The sequence below is a fragment of the Rhipicephalus sanguineus genome, chromosome 2 (assembly GCF_013339695.2).
Source record: "Rhipicephalus sanguineus isolate Rsan-2018 chromosome 2, BIME_Rsan_1.4, whole genome shotgun sequence".
NCBI lineage: Eukaryota > Metazoa > Arthropoda > Arachnida > Ixodida > Ixodidae > Rhipicephalus > Rhipicephalus sanguineus.
Window position 1 is genome coordinate 17,301,074 of NC_051177.1, and position 18,242 is coordinate 17,319,315.

The 18,242-nt window shown below is 44.3% G+C and overlaps 1 protein-coding gene across 1 annotated transcript; it reads left to right on the forward strand.

Moving 5' to 3' along the window:
• Window positions 1-1,117: 1,117 nt before the first annotated feature.
• LOC125757059 (uncharacterized) lies at window positions 1,118-15,670 on the forward strand. The gene is made up of 4 exons (XM_049412144.1): window positions 1,118-1,261; window positions 4,257-4,391; window positions 6,617-6,774; window positions 15,412-15,670. The coding sequence occupies exons 1-4, from the start codon at window positions 1,118-1,120 to the stop codon at window positions 15,668-15,670; spliced, it is 696 nt and encodes a 231-aa protein (XP_049268101.1).
• Window positions 15,671-18,242: the final 2,572 nt, after the last annotated feature.

Below are 18,242 nucleotides of genomic sequence, written 5' to 3' on the forward strand. Positions count from 1 at the left end.
ATTTGTATTCATGCACAAGGTTGTGTGGTTAATGTGCAAAAAGTGTTGCTCGTAATACTATTACATGCATAACACGCATATGTATGGATGTCGTAGTGTATGCTACGTAGACCTGTCTGTACTTTTAGAATGTTATTAAACACGGCTAAGGAAATTTTTCCTTTGTATAAAAAATCACATGAAACTGAGCTCGCATGAAGGAGTTCTCTCTCTTCCTATATATATATATATATATATATATATATATATATCTATATATATATATATATATATATATATATATATATATATATATATGGGGAAGGCTTGCCCCCCTCCCCCACTCGCGAAGAAGTTGGTGCGCCACTGTTTCTCATTAATCTTTTTCGTTTACATTTTTCACTTTGTATGCAAATGTCACGAAAAGCGTCGCAAGAAATGTTCTGTACACGCAAATATAGATGCTGTCGAAACATTTTCTTGTGCTAATATTGATATATTTTGGTGCCCTCTGCATTGTACTGTGGTGCATGTAGGTGCACTGTTGGGTTAACTGGTGTTCTTAGTTTATTGAGAGGACGGAGTACACTATCAACAGGACGGATGGCAATCAACCTGCCAGCTACACCCGTCCATTACGTCACATTTTAGAATAAAAAGCGATTTACGGCTCTTACCTGCTTAGTGTGATCAAAGAACCCGTACGGGTCCCGAAACGTCTCTGTGTTTTCACCTTGACTTGGTCAGTGACCGCATTTTCATCCTTAACTAATCTTGTTAGTGCTTTAAGCCACTCAATATTCTATATTACCTCATACTGAAGCCGCGTCAGGCTGAATGGCCGTTAGCTTCGCTCGGCTAAATGTTGTTTCTCTCTCACACGTTCTCTTTCTACTTTCTGTACATTTCCGCAAAAATAAATAAAACTGTGTAGAAACTAGACATGTAATTCAAGAGTGCGAGCAAGTAAAAATTTTTTATAGCAGATATCGCGTTCAAAGTGAGCTTCTAGGTCCTTGAGCCCACGAAAGTTGAGTCCGCTGGGGGATCTTCGCGCAGACTCACCAACGGAGCACGTGGGCGGCGGTGCGGTGTTCCGTGCCTGCACTGCCTTTGGCTGGTGGGCAGCTTCTTCGCCATGAACTTCTTCACGGCCAGCATGCGGGCCGATCTGCTCGTCAAAGTCGAGGCACCACGAGTACGCACGACTGACGACGTGCTGCGAAACCCCGACACCCGTATCCTGTTGTTCGGTACAGCTGGCTTCACCGAGCTATTTTTGGTGAGAACATCTCACGCTCCAAAGAGTAGTGTACATCACGAAGAAACGAAACAAGGCCCTGACGCATGCGTTCCGTACAGCGGGTCCCTCCTATAGCTGTATTCATGTTAACAGACAAGGCGCGCAATACGGACGCCGTCATGACTTCTCTCTTTGTCCGGGTTTCCACGCCTTGTATTTTAACATGAATACGCACCAACCAGCTCAGCTCTCTGTTATTCGAAGCTTTGCCTACTGTATGTTGACGAGAACATCGGCGGGCGGTTTTGTCACACATAAACATATAAGTACCAACATGCGGCAATTTCCGCATGGCGTGTTGCTAATTTCAGCCTGTTAGAGAAAAAGAAACAAGAACAAGCGCAGCCCGTGTCCTTCTCTAAAGATACTATTTTGGTCTGTTGGTATGCCAATGCTGCGCACAAGGGACGCGGACATAAGAAGGAAACACACAGGTTATAACGTAGTTGTAGCCATGTCATCAGTGATAGGCAGATACATCTGAGGCTCTTCCTTTTAACTGCGAAGCTGTTCTTAGTCGAGGCTTTCACGTCCGGGGCCGTGGTAACGCTGATCATAAACATGTACGTGCCGCAGAAATTGGGTAAATCCCACTACTCGACCACTGGTTCACTAAAGATGAGAAGGCAACAGTTCAGGCTTCTTTGAAAAGCTGTGCATTATCAAGATGCAATAAAACTATACTACCACCTCAAAGCTTAACAAAGAGTGTTTAATAAAGCAGTGATACAACATACCTGAAAGACTTGCAAAACATAGAAATGCGCCATAGCCTGACGAAGGGAAGGCCGCCAGCTTCGCTGTTTCATCGGTGTCCGCGAAGTGGAGCTAGTTGAATTTTTTCAATGCATTCGTTGCTCCAACTTGGCACATATTAATAATAATATCTGGGGTTTAACGTCCCAAAACCACGATATGATTATGAGAGACGCCGTAGTGGAGGGCTCCGGAAATTTCGACCACCTGGGGTTCTTTAACGTGCACCTAAATCTAAGTACACGGGCCTCAAACATTTTCGCCTCCATCGAAAATGCAGCCGCCGCGGCCGGGATTCGATCCCGCGACCTTCGGGTCAGCAGTCGAGCGCCATAACCACTAGACCACCGTGGCGGGGCACTTGGCACATATTGGGAGAAAGAGCTGCAGAGGATGACGTCGCCGGCGGCATCGCCGTTAGATTAATGTTGTGTTAAAAGAAAAATCTTTTGATATTGGCCGAGAGCTAATTGGTTAATTCTAACAAATGTGCAAAGTTTCCCACTTCGTAGTTGATGTAACCGAGGCACTCCTTTAACAACCAGGAATCAGCCTTTATTCACTGCTGAGCAGCCAATATATATAGACTGGTGTGACGTCACCAGCCGCAACAGATACGATGTACAAACAGCAGACAGATAACACAAACAACATGGCAGCCCTATCGCTGTTCTGAGGCTGACGTTTCACGTTACCACAGTAGTATAGTATAAAATTGCACAGGCATAGCATGAAATTGTTAAGCTTCGTGATTAACAGTGGATCTGGACACAATGTAGAGAAAAAGCTACGTTGCAAATCGGTGGTATACTCCGCCCTTTCGAATTTGACTAGACATCAAGATGGCAAAATGGACATGTTAGTTTAGCATGTCCTGGGATCATAGGTGAGAACACGGCAACGTGATGTGTGCCTCTGGTATGTGTGTTGACGTACGCACCTTTCACCTCAGAACATAGCTGGACATGCTCGTCTAGATTGTTTAGAAACTGAACTGGCATTAGTAGGACGTTATTAAGTGTCGCGCAAAGCACTCAATTGAATACTGTCAATGGGATTAAAATTGCGCTATCCTGCTGCTTCCAATCTAGTTGTTTGTTGAAGGAAATGAGAAGAGTGACTCGTATGACTCAGATGCTAAAAACAACGCGAAATTTGAACACAGCACTTTAGCAAATTCAGGTTATGCCTTTTGTATTCAAGAAGTTAGCCCTGAATATACGAAACAGAAGCGTTACAGAAATAAAGAAAGACATTTAGACTAGACTATTTTTCTCGACTGTTCAGACTTTGCCAGCTTAGAACACAAGCTCTGGTGGTGCCCCGCGTTGCGGCGTGACGAAGATGTTACGTCGTCCAAGTGGCATGCTGTCCTGCGCAGCCCGGATTTCGAAGCACAGCTATGGCAGACCAACGGGCCCGCGACGTGGCAGAGAGGCTAGGCCTATCTGTCCCGACGTGGAAGCGGCCCGCTACGTGCTTGTTCGTGCCCCGAAGGACCTAAATAAAGTTACTCCATTCCACTCCATTGCAATAACAAACTAGCTCCTGATTAATCGCCATGTTGAGCACCTTTGACTAGCGCCTACCCGACATCACCATCAGTATGCGCTAGCGCCTTGTGTTGCACGTACTGACCTATTGAAGTTTTCCTTTTTTTTCCCAAGGACCACACATGATTGGAATTGCCTTAGCATGAAACAGCACAACGAGGACCGGGACACCAAAGGAGCGAATAGCACGCCCATTGTAGCAGAAATTTGCATTAGTTAATTTATGAGGGCTGGTTGGTTCATCCTTAGGGCAGAAGATGGAACAGCGCGGCTATGCAGTAAGGACACTAGAAGAACGAATGGCACAGGACAAGCGCTGCTCTAAGTATGAACCAACCTCATCAATGTTGTTACTAATGCTTTAGTGAAGCAGGATATATGAGGCTGCGCATTAATGCAGTGGTATATACATGGCTGCTGTTCCTTCTCTTTTGCTCGTTCAATGCTTTTTTTTTTTTCATATGTTTTTCCCAGCCTGCGTGGACCTTGAGTCCGCATTATGGAATAAATAAATAATAAATAAATAAATAAATAATAAGTAAATAAATAATAAATAAAAATAATAAATAAATAAATAAAGTAAACAAAAAGAACGAATGCATCGCATCGAGGCGTCACTTCTTTGTTTTGCATATACTCCATTCGTTTTTCCTCCTCGAATGCAGTACACGAATGAAGACTCGTACTCGGCTGTGTACGATCAAGTGCGACGCACCGGCGGCGAGCTCCATCCGTCCGAGATATACACGGACAAGAACTTTCGCGATGTTCTCGCGCGAAAGGCCGTCATGCTTCAGGAGGTGAGTCATCTGCGCTGACGCAGTGCGATTTTCTCAGGCAACGCGCGACTGCGTTGCCCGTCGCGCGGTCGCAACGTGTAATGTAGCGACCATGTGATACAGAGCGAGCTTGGCAGAGCTGTAGGAAGCCTTACTCCAAAGCTGCGTTATGTATAACAACGGACAGCTATAGATATCATTAAGGCGAACGCCTTACATGCCTCACGAGTTAAGTAACTGCGAGGTTCGCGAGACTTGGCGATACCAGGGCGAAATGTTGCATGGCGTCATCAACAATGTCATGTGACAAAATGATGTCATAAATGATGTCCTCGTGACGTTACAGATCGCTAGAATTTGTGCCGTCATGATTACGTCATGACGTGACGTCATCAACAAGTTTAGACGATCCCACGGGTAGTGCAACAACGGGTGAGGGGCAGAAAGCTTCAGGGCAATGAGGGGGGGGGGAGGAGGGACGAGAATGTGATTGGCTGAGAACGTCAGAGTAACATAAAGGGGCCCTGCAACACCTTTCCAAATAATCATCGAATGGCTTCCTTAAAGGAGCTCATGGCCTCACGAATCGACTGCCGCAAAGCTATTTAGAATCCGTCAAGTACGCGCGGAGTTACAGGGATGTGGAGCGCGCTGAAAGATGCGCAGGGGAGCGGGGATGACATGGAGGCAAGAAGCTGCATCCGTTCGATAGTACGCGCCATGGAGTTAAACACATTCTTTTTTTTTTTTTTCAAACGCGCGGCTTACCTTTCGTGTGATCCATAGCGGAGGTCGTGTGATTGCGAGCGTGCGTGCGGGCACGTATTGCGGCATCTCACGGCGGCCAGGATAACTATGCAGAAAATGCTGCTCGAATTAGTCAATGGCCGTGGACTCTGGGTTTATGGTGCTGTCATTAGGGTTTATGGCATCGTTTTTCGAGAGAAGAGCGAGCGATTTGTATCTGACTTTACGAACTAATTGTAAACTCCAGGCCGCGTGCTGCGCTATGATGTTTGACTCACATGTTCTCAGGAGCCTCTAATACAGATCGGCAGCGTTTTCAGACCATGCTGAAAAAGTGTTGCAGGGCCCCTTAAATGAGTGTCTCGTGCGAGCACACGCCTGTTCTCTCTTTAGCAGAGGCTAAAGGAACTGCTGTCGGAGTTTTTTTTTTTTTTCTTGCGATAGGCCGTGCACATATCAAATATAGTGCGCTGTCAAAAAGTAGACGCTACCGCCAAGTGCTGACAGGTAGTGCTCCTGCATTTGCAGGTTTCTCGACAGATATACACGCTCGCACTACTTAGCCTTATTTGGTCTGATTTACGTGACGGACAGAACGGCGTTTCCCGAGTGCTGATGTCTGTCCGACTATCAGCTAAAGAAACGATGTCACGTACATAAGTTAAGCCTTTATTTCGTACTTTTTTTTTCTTGCACTGTTCTGCTCGGCTCAATTTAGAGGTTGGCTGCAAGTGACGCTATGCATCACTGCTTGTTCCGGATTTCAAAATGCAGGAAGTGACGTGGAGTGGCGGATGTTAGAAGCTCTACTGTGTGCGTTATCCTTATTTATGAGTCACTGTCGGAGAACGAGGTGCATACTGAATAAAAAAAAGTACTAGCAGTGTTTCATTGAGCGGTGCATGCAAAAAAGACATTGCGATTTTGTGGAAAGTTTAAGGAAATAGTCGATATGTGGACGCCCTTCTGTTGGCAGGACGCGTTTTTAGACTGAGGCAGGAGCATTACCAGTATCTTCCGTGAAGTTGGCTATATGACAAATAACTTCAAAGTAGGCCAGCTTCTTCGACAAAAAAGAAAGAAAAAGCGAGAACTATGCGTTCTCGCGACAACATTTATGATATTTAGCCACTGCCCTTTCCTCACATATCTTTTTTCTGCCTGGGCTTTAGCGTTTTTCTTTTTATTCCAGTAACTTGTCATTCTTCGCGTTTTTATTCTTGCACTGCAATTTGTTAATCACGTTCGTTCAAATGCATTGGTCAATACAGAACTGCAAGAAGTCGCCTATAAATACCGAGGCAAACGCACTCTTTTGAAAATTCAACTTGACAAGAAATTTAAGGCGGCAATTGAAACGCGCACGATTACTTTTAAGGGCTGCGTCAGGCGAATACACTGTACCGAATTGACGCCTACTTAGCAAGAAGAGGAAGGCAAGGAAAGAAATATACAAACAGAAGAATAATTTGCCACTCGTATGCTGCTGTTCTGTGCAGGAGAAGGGCACGATGGAGGATCAGATTCGGCGCAACTGTCCCGCCTACATGGGACGAGGCTTCTTCTACTTCAGTGAAGAGTCACTGGGATTGCTGGTCATGTCATGGGTGACCCGCAAGGACTTTGACGCCATAATTCATCGCGAGATGAAATACAGGTGGGAACGGAATCGGGCAACCATATCTACCAGTTAGATAAAATATATAGTGTACATTGAGAGAAAACATTTGAAATCTTTCAGGGCCTTGTTTCCCGCTGTTAATGCAAGCCTCAGAAATTGGCCGCTGGTTTAGTTACGTTCGTCAGAGCCATGACGCCCTAACGAAGACAAGTCCCTTTGCCGAAACTATACTTGTTAATATTAGCAGTGGCACGCGAACCGAGTGACACTCTACCCTGTCAAGCGCGGGTGCGAGTTGTCCGAAAACCACGATAAAAATAAAGAAAAATATAGAAGGTATTGAACGCCTTAAGATAAGGGTTGTATATGGTAAAGTTGACATTAAGGTATGCCGTAATAAAACGCGTGGGGTGACCATAAACGCATATGGCGGGAACACACAGGTGCCACGGGAAGGGGGGGGGGGGGGCGGTCATTCAAAGCACTCAGCCATGTTTTTAGTCCGAAGTTCAAATTTCAAATTTCATTCTTTATTTCAGGTCATTTCCTACGGAGACAGAGGCTAAAGGCTGAAACAGCGAGGCCCCTGTCCCCGTTCAGTTCATACAGCGTTGACAATACATATAAAAAAAGGGCACATGTATCAGAATTCGGTTTCGCTCAATATCCGTCCGAAACACAAAGGAAGGGTGATATCTATTACATCCTGTTAATAATATCAGATACTTACATATGCACATCATAACAGAGAACACACATTATACATGCATTTACGTAAACAAATGGTTTGCACGGATCGCTCACTCAACTCCTTCACACAGATCATGTCCTGGGTAAGCTAAACAGACCTTTGTATCGTGTAACAATATGTAGAGAGCAGCGCAATGCGTCAGTACACTGGGCATGCACAAAAAAGAAACAATAGAAAGCAGGAATGTTGGAAGTACAGTAACGTTAACGTAACACAGCTTACAAAACACAGCTGTCGTTACAAGAACAGTTTATACCTCCTTTTGAGCTTATTATGGCTATCTGCCCAGTTTACTGTATATTTCTGTTTATTCAAAAGCACTATACCTTGATAGGATAATAATTTTTTCCCCTAATTTGTCCTGATCTTCGGAAGCCTCCTCACCTGCTGCCTAAAGCCGTACTGAGCTTGAGCTACCGTACCAATTTCTTTGTGTATGCCTGTGGTGTGTATATGCTTCATTAGTTTATAGAGATGAACATGATTGGCCATAAGCATGTCATGTTGCACAAATAATTATTGGTTCGCACTCATGGATATCGCCTACATAATTTTCCAAAACGCAGTACTCGCTTTTGTAGTGCCTTAATCTGTTTATAAATTTCGCTGAGTGTGGTACCCAATACTAGTGAACAATAGGCAGTGTAATAAGGATTTTTTTTAGACGAAGAGGTATTAATGCGGAAATTTTTTAATGCATCTTATTGATCGAGCTATAGCGATTGCCAAGTGGTTTACACGACATGACCATGCCAAAGATTCCTGGAACCAAACACCTAGGAATTTCTGTTCAGATCTTTGCTGAACACTTTGAGTTCCATACGTGATATGCATGACATGTCAGTCGCGTTTATTTGGGGAAGAAAAAATAATGTACGTGGTTTTAGAGGCATTTCATTGCAGACAATTGTCTTCTAACCATTCAGAAAGGTTTTGTAAATAACAGTTATCTTATCTTGAAGTTCACGTTTCGTCCGTGAAGTAAAAAATAGCTTTTGTCGTTTGCAAACATTCCTATATCGAGGGTTTTGTCAATGTTCGTTATACCATTGATGTAAAAAACAGTGTAGGACCCACACTGATCCTTGGGGTACTCCATTTATTACATTTTACCATGCGGATGTAATTATCTACATTTGTAAATTGGAAGCGTTTCTCGAGATAGTTTTTGTTTTAATTTTAATGACGTGGCAAGTATACCGTAACATTGCAATTTGGAAAGTAGTACACTATGGTTAGCAGAATCAAACGCTTTTGGCAGATCTAGAAAAACCGTAATGTATAATTCTTATTTTCAATACCTTGAATGATTCTCTCTTTTGCATAAAGTAGCGCTTGTTCAGTTGATTGTGTTTTATAAATCCAACTGTGAACTAGATATAATATTGTATTTCTCTAATAACTTTGTTATTGATGATTAATTGCCCACTCAGAGACTTTAGATAAAATAGGCAATACCGATATGGCCGATAATTTGTAAGGGCATTTTATCTATCTCCACATTTATATTTAATTGGTACAACCCTTGCTATTTTTAAATGGTCAGGGAGGATACCAGTGTCGAACATTAGGTTAAAATATGTGCTAGAACGATACTTAATAAGAACGTGTTGTTTGGCGAGTTGGTGAGTACTTAACACGTGGTTTAGCGCTAAAAAAGACAGACACATGTGAGAGACAGGACAGGCGCTACTAACAACTGGTTTATTGCAAGGGTTGCAATGAAATAAATAGCACACTGGTGCGCAGACGTGACGAGCGCATACAAGACCTCACCACTTATCAGGCTACAGGCATGTGGCATCAAAAAGCCTAATCTCGTTTCTATACAAGCAGATAGACGTTTCGCTAACACAGTTAGTACCTTCTTTCTTTAATGATATGCCTCCCAGAGTTCACGGGCTGATTTCGGGCCATCTTTCGTCCCACTGCCGAAATGCATGTGTGAGCCAATATTTCGAGAGGCCAAGATTCTAGGAAGAAGCTGGAACAAATCAGCCCGTGAACTCTGGGAGGCGTATCATATAAAGAAAAAAGGTACTAACTGTGTTAGCGACACGTCTATCTGCTTGTATAGAAACGAGATTAGGCTTTGATGCCACATGCCTGTAGCCCGATAAGTGGTGACGTCTTGCTACGCGCTCGTCACGTCTGCGCACCAGTGTGCTATTTATTCCATTGCAACCCTTGCAATAAACCAGTTAGTAACGCCTCTCCTGTCTCTCACATGTGTCTGTCTTTTTTAGCGCTAAACCACGATGTTATGTGCTAGAACGTTTGCTAATAAGTTGGACACGTACTTTATTGGTTAAGCTTTGAAATCATCGTAACCAGTGGCGACATCATTTTCTCTTCTACTAAGTATTTGTTCAGTTTCATGCGGTAGACATGATGCAGAACAAAAGAATTTGGTAGAGAACCAACGTATCTTCTTGGTTGTTATATGCCTATAGTCACGCTATCAGCCTTTCCTAATTGTATGAAATACTCACTGAACGTGTCAGCCAAAGACTGTTATCACATTCCGTTCATCTCAATCTCTTGCACGCTGGCTGTTGCAGCTTTTCTGTTGTTAATCTGTTTACTGTTTCCCACATCTTTTTTGCATTAGTTTGATGGCGTACAACAAGCTTTCATAATAATTTCCTTTTGCTTCTTGAGGTCTGCAGTTAATTTATTTCGAACATTTTTGAACTCCTTGAATAGTTGAAATCACGCGTAGTAATGAAAGTGTATACATCTTATTTTCTTTCTGTTATGCTGCTGTACAGTTCAGCGTTTATCCACGGTTTTCTTATTGCTTTCTTATTTTTTTTACCACACTGTAAGAAAACGCCTCATCATAACTTGGTTTTAACTTGTATAGAAGTTTTAGTAAGCATCATTGGGATCACTGCAGTCATACCCTAGTTCATTTATTGCCTCCACGAATGAAAAAAGTTTTCGAGTTATATATCATTTATCACTCGATACTTGCGTATTTCCGGTTGTTGTCTAGGCTTAAAGTGAGCAATAACACAAACACGGGCAATGATCGCTCAGGTCACCAACTATCACTCCACCCTTAGTTCTGTTGCTAATATTCGTAGCACAATGTCTATGGTTGTACCTGTTTTAGAATCAATACGTGTGGGCGCAGAAACCAAATTTTCACATCCGTATAACATAATCAAACTTTTGTAGTCCACCGTCTGCAGATAATTGCTAACTCTATTGATATGTATATCACCAGAACAAAAAAAAAAGGTAGCTTGTCGGTCTGAAAAAGTTGCAGCAATTGCTTAAAAATCTAAGAAGTAACGTTTAGAACCAGCTAGTTGCCATATATGGCAGCAAGCTGAAATTGAGGTGTTTCCAACACTAAGCATTCAACATTTGCATTTGTAATTGTGCACTCCTGTATGATGCTATATGCATAGCCTTTGGCATACACCGCCACACCCACACCCCCTCTTCCATCTTCGCGGTTCAGCGTATACATGCGTAATTGTTAAGGATGCGTGATTATCAGAATTGGCCAGCCAGTCTCCATTAAAATAATGGCTTCAAATCTCAACACGAGAGACTCCAAGAAAATTTTAAATTATCAAGCTTGATTTTTATGCTTCTGAAGTTTCGGTGTATCGAGAAAATCAGATTGATTAGATCTAAATGTGGTTGTTAAATACTTCTGATGTGTACACATCGCACATACTCATGTAGAGTGAAGAGTAAAGCCTAAAAATTAACTGCTATCATCTTTAGTTCATTTTAGAAAGGTCTTCCAAACTAGAGATTCGCAGGATACGGCTATCTTCATCTTTCCTTGCTAGTACTTTTCCACCTGCTGTCCACACGAACTTCCATTTGAGTTCTTTCTTCTTTGCAACTGTTGCTCCAAGCAACTGCTTGTGCCGTGTCAAATGTTCATTGACGAAGATTGCGCTGCTAACACCATCCAAGCCAATGTCTTGTGTGCCAATTCTCATTTCTTAGCCTTGGCGAGTATCAAGTCTCTCTTTGCACGTCTTACAAACGAACAACAATGTCTTGGTCGTTGAGTTCACAGTTGGAACTTTATGGCATGTCCCTCATCATCTGCATAGTCGAGTAGTTCACAGATTTTGTAGCGTTAGCTACACTTGCCTAGCCGGAGCCGATTTCGCGTGGAAGGTCATGAGCCGTGCTGCGCATGCGCGAGGGTCAGTGATGTCACACAGCTGTGTCACCGGAGCTGGCACCTCACGCGCTCTCGACACCGCCGGGAGATAGCGTCGCAGGCGTGGCAGACACGCTGGCGCCAGCGCGCCGCAGACTCCGCCACCGCCACGCGCGACTCGCCGCTGCTGGTCTGCGCATTCGAAGGAGTGGCGTCGTAGCCATAACAGACAGGCGCCGGCGCGCGCAGCTATTCGCCTTCGCTGTGCAGTCGCCGTCTGACACTGCGCTGGAGCCGCTTGATAGCGCCTCTGACTGGCGTTTGCAGGTGGGTAACGCCATGGAGAAGGAGAGCGCAAATGCTGCTCGACGGCGCAAAGAGCCGAGAAGCTTATCTCATCGGATCCCGAAGTAGTTGCCTGGCAATTAGCGGTTCAACGTACGAAGAATGAACAGAAAAAGGCTAATAATCCTGTACAATCTGGAAAGCTAAGAATAATCAGCTGAACATTTGCTACGCTACGTATATCCTGGCATATCCGAGCTAAGCCACTGCAATTTTTTCGAACGGCCAAGAGAGAATTGCACTCGTCCGGAACACCTTTGATCTCGAGGCTGTTGCTCCTTTGATACTGTTCCAACTCCTGTAATTTCATAATGAACTGTTTGTTTTCAGCTTTTAGTTTTTGATTCTCAGAGACCAAGCTTTTTTAATTAATCTCTTATTGCCTTCAGGTTCCCGTGTCACGTCTTTGACGTCGTCACACGTGTCACTGCAGTGCTGAACTGACTTTCTCATGTCCCTAAGTCAGCACGTATTTCGCGCTTAAATTCAGCAAATAAACAGCTAAATAACTTTCCCTCTGCTCCTCTTCCCCTGGCGACATTACGCAATAGCACAGGTATCAATCTAACACTTTCATACAAAATCATGAGAAGGACTGGAGTTTCGGCAGCAGCGCAGAATTACAAAAACATATAAAAGCGAATCGCTGCTGTCTCTCACGTGCAAAAAGATGCAGTCTGTCGTAAGCGTGTGCACTGTTCGATGCGCTGCTGCGAACTGAACGCCCGGGCTAAGAGGGTAACGAGTTCGAATCCCCGCCCCACTTTTTTTTTCCACGATTTTTGCCTATCAAAGCAAGGAAGGGTTCAAGAGATTGATGACGCCTCCCTTGGTCAGTGTCCCTTGGTCGCTGGCGAGGCACCTGACTGGCATTCTACTTGTGCTATCTCATGACTCACTTCCTCACCAGAACAGGAATTGGCCTCCCTGGTGCTGTAACTGGCCAACGCCTCCCAAATGAATCTCTCAACCACACCCTGGCCCTCAGAACCCAGCATTTGCCGACCCCCGACGACAGCGGCGGTCGGACATGTAAAGCGGAGGGCACCCATAATCTCTGTACTCGAACAGGCCGCTACTGGAGACTGAACCTAGGAGCGGTTAACACAAGGACCTCATCAAGCGAAGATAGGCTAGTAGAGTTACCTGATGAGTTAGAAAACGCTAACTGGGGTGTTATTGGCCTTAGTGAAGTTGAAGGGCCGGGGAAGCATATACCGCACTAACGGTCACGTGCTATGCTATAGAGAGGACATCCTGACAAGAAAGAATGTGGGTTTTCTAATTCACAAAGACCTTGCAGGCAACGTTGAAGAGTTCTCTAGTATCAGTGAGCCTCGTGGTCAAACTAAACACGAGGTATAACTCGTGTTTATCTCGTGTAGGAGGTAGAAGAAGTAGAACAACTATACGAGGATATCGACTAGCAATAAAAGGACGTACCAAAGCACCATAACCATGGGAGATTTCAATGCAGAAGTAAGAAGATAAAATGAGGAAGAAGCATTCGTAACTACGGTATTGACTCGAGAAATAACAGAGGAGAGGTTAGTAGAATTCGCATAATGAACACATTTTTCCGAAGCGTAGGAATAAGTGGACATGGAAAGCCCTAGCAGACAAACAACGACGATTATATTATATATATATATATATATATATATATATATATCAAGAAATCATGGACGTAGGAAAAGATCGTTCTGTAAAGGACTGACATTCATCATCTTCTTCATCATCTTCTTTCCCATATGTGGGAAAGAAGATGACTTTCATTTCAAGTGCTCGTCTTTTCTTTATTAGACGCAGTATTATGCACTCACACATAATGCCAAGGAAAATAAGTGGGATGTATTTGTAGCATTAGAATATAATGAGAAAAATAAGTGGACGAAAAGATAATTGCCGCCGCCAGGAACCGAACCTTCGACCTTCGAATACGCGTTCCGATGGTCTGCCACTGAGCTACGGTGGCGGTCATCCTCCCGTCCACTTTTTTGCGGAATCAACGAAAGCAAAGAAAAACTAACTTGTCTAGCGCCAGATTAGGAGAAGAAGGTGCGCTTGTTGCGCAGTGTAGCGCCTCTTTCGCCTGTATCGCGCCTTCTTGGTCTCTTCTTCGATTTTATTATTGTTTACTTGTTCATTATTTACTTATTTATTTTTCAATTATCACAACGGCTTGATTGTTCGCTCATTTATCACCCTCGCTGCACTGAGATTGCACTTATACTGTCATGCCTTGTCATTACACCTCTGCGTATGTACTCTTCTAATGCATAGTCACGGTACCACGTCACAATATCGAAGAGATTTGATCTGTATTTCTTACTATCTGTATTCGCATTCCTGTTCTTGAAACACGTGATATGTGTCATGCTCATGCAGTTCTAATCAGTGCAGTGGCTCTGACTTGTTCTTCAAAAGTGTTTTTAAAGCTAGTATCAAATGTTCTTTGCATTACTCTGACGAAGGCTGGTCCCCAGCTGAAACGTTAAGTAAATCTGCTTTCAAGAAAGCGTGCTAGAAGAAGCATAAATACAGTAACTGAGAAAAAAATAGATGGTTCACAGTTATAACAAGTTTACCGAGTGCGAATGTCACTCCCAGACCCCAAGTCTTGTATTAAGGTGGCTTTTTGTTTCTACATTATATTCTACCCCTTGAATGCCTGTTCTAAATAATTCATTAATGAAACTGCTAACAACCCAGCTTTTCAATGCCGGCCACCTGCATCTCGTCAGTAAATGTCTGTATATTCATGATCCATAATATTTCGCGTCCATGTTGTCCTAAACTTACGGAACACGGTGGGCCTTTCTTTCTTTAATGGCCAGCATTTCTCACTCAACGCACCAAGAGAAAATAGGCTTGTGCGGGCAATTTCTGTGCACGTTACTAGAAGCAGTCGTTGAATCCATGTGTCAACGAGAAGCCTTCAGATAAGCATCTGATTTCAAGGAAATGTTTTGTTGATTATTGCCCCGCGTTCGGCCGCGCTCTGCTGATATCGTAGGGTGTATCCTTAATCCCACGATCCTCTCCAGCATTTATGTAACGGTCATAACTAATTAAAGAATATAGACTCGTTGGACTTAAGTGTGAGACCCTCGACGATCACCCCTTTCCGGGAGGGTGTGCTTCTCGACGTGACCCCATGAGCACTGCTGATTCTCATGACCGAAACGCCTCCCGTTTATAGACATTTTTCCATGTTACTACTTATTCCTGTCCTAGTCTGCGTCATCTGTGTATTTTCCTACGTTCTTTCCTCCTATTTTCATTTCATCTATCTGTTCTCTCCCCCCGAAACAGCAGGGACCTCCTAGGGGGCAGTTGTCCCTCCCTATTTCCTATTTGTCCTTGTATATTAGGTGAGATAATAATATAATAAATGACAGGCCTCGCCTGTTTGAGCTAACTCAATGTCACGCCGCAGGGTCCGCTGGCTGGTGGACACCGGAATGGTGCAGCTGTTCATGCGTGACGTGTCCCCAGGTCCCACAGCCTGCTGGTTGCAGGAGCGTCACAAGAGCGACATGGACGGCCGCATGCTAGAATTCGAAGACCTCGAGTCTGTGTTCGTCCTTTACGCGCTGCTGCTGCAGTTGGCACTGGCTGCTTTCATTCTCGAGTGCCTGGGCCCTGCCTTATCCAGATGCAACAGTCGGTTCTGCCCCAAACGCAGACATTTTTAACTAATAGACCACTTGCCGCTGTCAGAGTTTGTAAAGACTACGCTGATACCTGAGATGCAAAGTTTCATCTGCTGTGGCAGCACTTTACGCACGAAATAAAATCTATCAGCAGATAAATAATACAGTGTTTGTTTACGTTTTCTGCTATTTGCTAGAATGCGTAAGAGACTTCAGCAAGTCAGGTTAACAACTTTCGCCCATAACTTCTGGTCGCTATGCAAAAACTCACAGGGTCTCTTATGCATTCGCCTAAGAAGACTCGAAGGCGAATGCCATCTTCTATTTCCTCTCAGCCCATTGTATATCCCCTACCCTTGCTCCCGAACCTTACTGCCCTAACGTGGTTTTGCAGAGCCTCCGTGACCGGAGTCATTGCAAGCTTTTTGCACCTGCGTGGTTTTGCATTGCGATGCCTGCAAGATCGGCCCACCTTAGACCAAGCGAGGAAGTCATGTTCACGTCATCATTGGACGTCACGTTATGCGACATCATAGTTACGTCGTGCTATCATGACGTGATGATGACTTCTTGCATCGTTCGTGTTGGTGCCGACGCCGGACGCCGATGTGACTCTTCGCGTTTGATAAAGCTTCTAAGGCTTTCGCCTGAATAATGAGGCTTCACAGGCAAGAACAGTCTCGTCCAGGCGTTCGTGAAGCCTGATTTATGTCCGCAATTATGACACTAATGTACCGTCGTTACCACTCCTCACGCAGTGTAGGCTCAGGCGGGTGAATCGCGCAAGCATTTTAACGCTATAGCGTTAAAGAGCTCGTTCTTGTGAGCTTGTGAGCGGAAAATCAACGTTGTCTGTGAGCGGAAATTCGAAAGGGATGCAAATTATAGATAATAAAAAGTTCCGTTCGAGTTGGAATCGAGCCCCGGACTTATGTGTGACAAGCAGGTGTTCTACCACAGAGACAGGCCGCTGTTGAAGCTGTTACCGAAAAAAAAAGCCCTATACGAATGACATGTAGTGCAAGGAGTCTTCTATAACCACAGGTCGGCAAACTTACTCATGAGTCCGACCCACTCAGACTTGCTCAGACTCAGATCAGGCTGTGAGTCTGAGCCTGAGTGAGTCCGGGTTATTAATACTTTGGTGAGTTTGAGTCTGAGAGAGTCCGGGTGAGTAATATTTTGGTGAGTTTGACCTTTTATTGCCGACCTATGGCCCTGCCTACTCATCTTTAGCGTTGCTATCCGCTTTATACCGGCTTACGTTTATACTCAAGTCTATTCACACATATCTCAAGGCACTAGCGTTCATGCGCCACCTCAATATTTATTGATCAGAGACATGAGTCGGGGGGGGGGGGATCCTATGACCTCCCCCCGCAAACTCTTTCATGGGAAGTTTTGGTAAAAATATCTTGTGTGAGTCGGGTATGTCATAAAATGTCCTTACTGGATTTAAACCACTGGTAACTCATATTTTAAGGTACAAGATCAAAAGGCTATCGTAGAGCACCGATTATGAGAGATATTGGCGTTAAGAAGCATCAACAACATGATCGAAAGAGCTAATTTTACGCTAACAGACTCATGTGCGGGCTCCCACAGTTTCACTCAGACTCAGGTCAAGCCTTGAGTCTGAGTCTGAGTGAGTCCGGCTGAGTAATACGTCGGTGAGTTTGAGTCCGAGTGAGTCCGGTTGAGAAAAAGTTTAGGGAGTCTGAGTCCGAGTGAGTCCGATTGGGGAAAAATTTGGTGAGCCGGAGTCCGGGTGAGCCCTCAGAGCATAATGTATTTCTTGAGTGAGCCTAGTCACCTAAGAACAGGGGGGCGCAAAGTCTGCCCCATACATTGATTTAATAGGGAGGGGGGCGCCGCGATGAACCTTCGCCCCCCCCCCCTGAAGGTTAACCCTGCGCACGCCTATGCTTGAACCTATATATGTGTTTGACAACCGAAGTACCCCAAAAGTTATATATATGGGTGCACTCACACACACACACACGCTTGCCAAAACGCTGGCTCTAGCGCCACAAACCCCAGCGTTGTCGCTTTTCTCCCCGTCGGTGATGGCGCAAGCCTGCAGATGCGGCATAGAAGAGTCGCGATAACCAAAACAGATGAGGCGAAAACTCAGGGCAAATGTCGGAAGATGGTAATCGCACCAGAAACGAAGGCAACGCCACCGCAAAGCGCCACGTGACTGTTGAGTAAAAGATAGTGGTTTGAGGTTAGAAAAGGCGCTTATTTCTGGAGCTTGTAAAAGGGAGACTGTATGAACGAAGTGGAAAGAAGAGATCACCTGTCGAGGTATGAGTACACATATGCTGAGCGCTTGCCTCCTCGTTAAAAAAAAAGGGAGGAGCCCTTCCCCAATCGGGGAAATGGGCGTGCCGACGTACTACTTTCTTTCTTCTCTTTCTTTCTTTTCTTCTTTCTTTCTTTCTTTCTTTCTCTCTTTCTTTCTTTTTCTTTCTTTCTTTCTTTCTTTCTTTCCTTCTTTCTTTATTCCTTTCTTTCTTTCTCCCTTTCTTTCTTTCTTTCTTTCTTTCTTTCTTCCTTTCTTTCTCTCTCTCTCTCTCTCTCTCTCTCTCTCTCTCTCTCTATATATATATAT

Excerpts from the sequence above, each read along its gene's own strand:
- LOC125757059 (XM_049412144.1), top strand. The coding sequence starts at position 1,118 with ATGAACTTCTTCACGGCCAGCATGCGGGCCGATCTGCTCGTCAAAGTC. Across the intron at positions 4,392-6,616 it reads AGGCCGTCATGCTTCAGGAG|GAGAAGGGCACGATGGAGGA; the intron begins GTGAGTCATCTG and ends TGTTCTGTGCAG. Across the intron at positions 6,775-15,411 it reads CATCGCGAGATGAAATACAG|GGTCCGCTGGCTGGTGGACA; the intron begins GTGGGAACGGAA and ends GTCACGCCGCAG.